Raw genomic sequence first — 5,000 nt, forward strand, 5'->3', positions numbered from 1 at the left:
TCTTTCAGTCTGGAAGGAGATAAGAGGGGCTTGGTGCTTTGCAAGAGTTCAGTTCTATCAACACACACATCTATATTAATCTGTCAATAAAATTCCACACACACTTTGATTCCAGTTGAAATTGTTCCGGGGAGCGATTTGGCACGAAAGTCACCGCCCATTCCCGCCCATCACTGCCACAGGACTGAAATACCACAGCACTGCCCGCCACTAACGCTGCATTGAGTAAAGCCGGTCATTAGGTCCCAGTATTTACCGTTCCTTCACGCGTCCCACCACCAGCTCCACCCTGCAAGTCCCCACAGGTGTAATGAAGCTCACCTATATCCCCCAAGCAGGTACTCACACAGGAAAGCAGGGAATAGGGCAGGAAACCAAGACACACCCAAAACCCCCACGTGCGTTATCAAGTTTGTTTACCTCTCGGGGTTTACATTTATGATCACTTCAATGTTATGAATTATTATCTTTTGTAATATTTTGTAAGTGGATTTTTTATTTATATTTTATTTTTTTATTTTTATATTTGTTATTCTCGTTGTTTTTTTCTTGAAACTCACAAATCTCCATAGATATGTAAAAACTGAGAAGCATCCTTCAAATCGCCAGTCAATACACACGTAAAACCTTAAAATAACTAACTAATCAGGTTTCTTTGAGTATAGAAATAGAAAGAATCATTGTTATTTATATTTTGCACCCTACTTAAATCCTCCGATAACCTCTCAAACTCCCAAAACTCTATACCAGCAGCTCTCCCCGCTCTTCGAAAAGCGCTCAAAAAATACTTAAAAAACTAAATTAACTGGCTAAAAAGCTTATATTGTGTATAAAAATAGAAAGTATTGTTAATGATATCTTACATCTTTTTAACCCCTCCCTTAATAAATAAATAAATAGCCAAGAAAAAAAAAAGACATCCAACATTTCTCCCGCCCTTTAAAATGTCACTAAAATAAGCAAAACACTGTACTAACTGACTAATCCGCCTCTTTTCAGTCTAAAAAGGGAAAGAGGAATTATTTACCATATCTTGCACTCTCTTAAGCCACCACAAAAAAATATAAACGCAGAAAAACGACAAAATTTTAAACACTCGTCAAAAAAACATATAAAACATTAAATTAATTGGCTAGCCGGTTTTATTTTGTGTGTTAAAAGAGAAGCAAGAATTATTAGCCATATTTTAGCACCCCCAAACCCCCCAAAAAGACAATAATTAGCCCAAAACCCAAAAAAACTCAAAATAACATTTCTCCCGCTTTTCGAAATACCATTAAAAAAAACACGTAAACCACTAGATTAACCAATTAACAAACATTTTTATATATGAAAATAAAGATAATCATCATCAATCATACTTCACATCTTATTAAAACCCTCCAAAAAAAACAAAAAACCCCAAAAAATACAAAAAAAAAAACCGAAACTGCAAAAAAAGTAAAAACTAGCACCCCTCCCAGTCAAGATCAGGATCAAGTGGGGAGAGTCGCCCATTGCTGGCTCGCCATTTCGCGGCAACACCGGTGCTGGCTGTGTGTGTGCTGCCTTGCCCCCCACGCCCACTCCCGCGCCCCCCACGCCCGCACACGCCCGCAGGCCACCCCAGGAGCGACGTGGGTGCTATAGGAGGAAAAATGGCGGCGCCCAACACAGGTAATAAGGAAATATGGTCGTCAGCAAGGAAGGTCGTGTGTATTTTGTTAAGGAGAAATTTTAGTGATTTTTGGGGCGTTGGGTCACGGTTTGCTGTCTTTTCAAGGTATTTTTTGTTGTTTTATGGGTGTTTGTGTGCCCAGGTTGGAGTTACTGTGGTTTAAAATGGTGGTTTAAGTGTTTTCTCCCCTCCCTTATCGTATCAGCACCAATATTTTCCTTTACTTGTGATAATTTTGTTTTTTTTATCGAATTTTCCTTGTATTTTCTTGGGTGTGGTCGTCTGGATGTCGTAATTCTGATATTTTTCTCAATTATTTCTTCATTTCCTGATTTTTCCCTTTTTCCTTTCATTAATTTCGTTTTTTTTCCCCCCGATATCAGTTTATTTATTTTTTCCCTATGGTTTTATAATCTGTGGTGTTCTGTTGCTAGATACGCGATTTTTTCCTTATTTCCTTCCTTATTTCCCTGTTCTTTTGTTATTTTCTTTATTTTTCGTATAAGCGAAGGTGTTAATTGAAATTCTTGTTGTTCTTCGCATGTTCGTTATATTTCGCTATCTTGGGGGTGACTGGGGTGGCCGGGGGGGTGTTGGGGGGTTCAGTGTGGTGGGTGTGGTTCTTAGGGGAGAATAGATGTATTTTAATAGATAATTCTTGTTTATTTACTGTTGTTGTTTTTTTGTCTTTATAATATCGTGTGTTATTTTTCTGTTATTTGTGTTTTTTATTTGTTTTTTTGTTTTTTTTATTGAGTAATTTGGCTTTTTCTTGTTTGTTTGTTTGTTTTTTGTGTTTTTCTTTGTGTTTTTTGCCTTTTTTAATTGTTTTGTTTGTTTTTTTGTTTGTTTAATTATGTTTGTCATGATTGTAGTTTTCATCCTTGTCTTTCATGTTTTTTTCACTTTTTCTATCTAATTTCGTGTTTTTTTCTTTATTTCTCTTCATTTTCTTTGTTTTTTGTTTTTGTTTTTTAATTGTTTTGTTTGTTTCTTTGTTTTTTTTGTTATATTTTATGATTTTTGTTGTTTTTCTATTTTATCTTATTTTTTTAAAGTTTTCTATCTAATTTTGTGTTTTTTTCCTTATTTTCCTTGTTTTTGTTTCCTTTTTTTTGTTTTTCATTATTTTTTTATATTTGTCATTATTATTTTCTTTATTTTTTAACTTAATGTACCAAAGTTTGTTTTTTCTTCTTATTTTTCCTTTTTTTCTTGTTTTTTGTTGTTTTGTTTCATTAAATTCATGATTTTTGTCTTTTTTTCCTTCCTGGTCTTTCATTTTTTTTATTTCTTTCTAATTTTGTGTTTTTCCTTATTTTTTTCATTTTTTTGTGTATTTTCTATTTTTTTCAGTCTTATTTGTTTTTTTCAATATATTTATTGTAATTTTCCTGTTATTTCCTTTATACCTTTCAATAGTTATCACAAGTTTTTTCTATTTCCTTATTTCTTTATTATTATTACTTATTTTCTTCTTCTTCTTCTTCTTCTTCTTCTTCTTCTTCTTCTTCTTATTATTATTATTATTATTATTGTGGAAGGGGTTAAGAATTATTTTGTTTATTTATTTATTTATTTATTTATTTATTTACCTTTTGAGAGACGTGTAATTATATATGTAACTCTTTCTTTAATTTATGTATGTAATTGTATGGTATTTTCTAGGGAATTACATTTTCTATGGCTTTTTAATTGCCTTCCTTATTCTCCTCATTTATTTATTTATTTATTTATTCATTTGTTTATTTATTTGTTTGTTTGTTTATTTGTTGTGTTTGTTGTTTTGTGTATTAGTGAAAGTATTAATTGTTTTCCTTGTTTTCCTTTCTTATTTTTCTTGTTTTTTTTTGTCTATTTTGTTTATTTATTTATATTTTATTTATTTATTTTTTCAGTGTCTTTATAATGGAACTTTCATTGCATTTTCTCTTATTTTTCTTCTTTATCTTTATTTATTCTTCTCAAATTGTCTTATTCCTCTCTCTCTCTCTCTCTCTCTCTCTCTCTCTCTCTCTCTCTCTCTCTCTCTCTCTCTCTCTCTCTCTCTCTCTCTCTCTCTCATTCATTTTAAGTAATTATTAACAACATTTCTACACTTAAAAGGCTGTAGTTGAAGTGACACAGGTTTTCAAGGGTGTTTTTAAGGTTCTAGTGACAGATTAACAACATTTCCACACTCAGAAGGCTGTAGTTGAAGTGACACAGGCTTTTAAGGGTGTTTTTAAGGTTCTAGTGACAGATTAACAACATTTCCACACTCAGAAGGCTGTAGTTGAAGTGACACAGGCTTTTAAGGGTGTTTTTAAGGTTCTAGTGACAGATTAACAAGATTTCTACACTTAAAAGGCTGTAGTTGAAGTGACACAGGTTTTCAAGGGTGTTTTTAAGGTTCTAGTGACAGATTAACAAGATTTCCACTCTTAAAAGGCTGTAGTTAAAGTGACACAGGTTTTCAAGGGTGTTTTTAAGGTTCTAGTGACAGATTAACAAGACTTCTACTCTTAAAAGGCTGTAGTTGAAGTGACACAGGTTTTCAAGGGTGTTTTTAAGGTTCTAGTGACAGATTAACAAGACTTCTACTCTTAAAAGGCTGTAGTTGAAGTGACACAGGTTTTTAAGGGTGTTTTTAAGGTTCTAGTGACAGATTAACAAGACTTCTACTCTTAAAAGGCTGTAGTTGAAGTGACACAGGTTTTTAAGGGTGTTTTTAAGGTTCTAGTGACAGATTAACAACATTTCTACACTCAGAAGGCTGTAGTTGAAGTGACACAGGTTTTTAAGGGTGTTTTTAAGGTTCTAGTGACAGATTAACAAGATTTCCACACTCAGAAGGCTGTAGTTGAAGTGACACAGGCTTTTAAGGGTGTTTTTAAGGTTCTAGTGACAGATTAACAACATTTCCACATTCAGAAGGCTGTAGTTGAAGTGACACAGGCTTTTAAGGGTGTTTTTAAGGTTCTAGTGACAGATTAACAACATTTCCACATTCAGAAGGCTGTAGTTGAAGTGACACAGGTTTTCAAGGGTGTTTTTAAGGTTCTAGTGACAGATTAACAACATTTCCACACTTAAAAGGCTGTAGTTGAAGTGACACAGGTTTTTAAGGGTGTTTTTAAGGTTCTAGTGACAGATTAACTAGAGATCTATATTAATGGGTCAGGCTAGGTTAAGTTAGGTTAGGTTAGGTTAGGTTGGGAGAGGGAAAGGGTTGTGTGGAGTGGATTACAAGTGTTCAGAATTGGCCTCTCATTGTGGTATTGATTGGTGGTGGTGGTGGTGGTGGTGGTGGTGGTGGTGCATTGCATGTTGGCCAGCTGTCACCCTCCACCCTGGCCCTCCC

At 33.9% G+C, this 5,000-nt stretch overlaps 2 protein-coding genes across 3 annotated transcripts in view; one reads left to right on the forward strand and one right to left on the reverse strand.

Annotated features, from left to right (window-relative positions):
* The window catches only part of LOC135096032 (uncharacterized), a 2,152-nt gene extending 1,725 nt beyond the window's left edge, over positions 1-427 (reverse strand). The window contains exons 1-2 of one of the 2 annotated variants that reach the window (XM_063997227.1): positions 347-427; positions 1-9 (exon numbers count right to left, since the gene is read on the reverse strand). The exon at positions 1-9 is cut by the window's left edge and continues 1,423 nt beyond it. The gene's annotated coding sequence lies outside the window, so the exon portion shown is untranslated. Of the gene's footprint in view, positions 10-321 lie in introns of both variants that reach the window. The other variant, XM_063997228.1, reaches the window with a different exon arrangement.
* Positions 428-1,484: 1,057 nt separating this feature from the next.
* LOC135096033 (ubiquitin-conjugating enzyme E2 variant 2-like) overlaps positions 1,485-5,000 on the forward strand; it is a 6,959-nt gene continuing 3,443 nt past the window's right edge. Inside the window, exon 1 of the mRNA XM_063997229.1 lies at positions 1,485-1,656. Within this exon, the coding sequence (XP_063853299.1) occupies positions 1,638-1,656 (19 nt within the window). The 5' untranslated portion in view covers positions 1,485-1,637. The remainder of the gene's footprint in view (positions 1,657-5,000) is intronic.

Source organism: Scylla paramamosain, unplaced genomic scaffold (genome assembly GCF_035594125.1).
Source record: "Scylla paramamosain isolate STU-SP2022 unplaced genomic scaffold, ASM3559412v1 Contig2, whole genome shotgun sequence".
Taxonomy (NCBI): domain Eukaryota; kingdom Metazoa; phylum Arthropoda; class Malacostraca; order Decapoda; family Portunidae; genus Scylla; species Scylla paramamosain.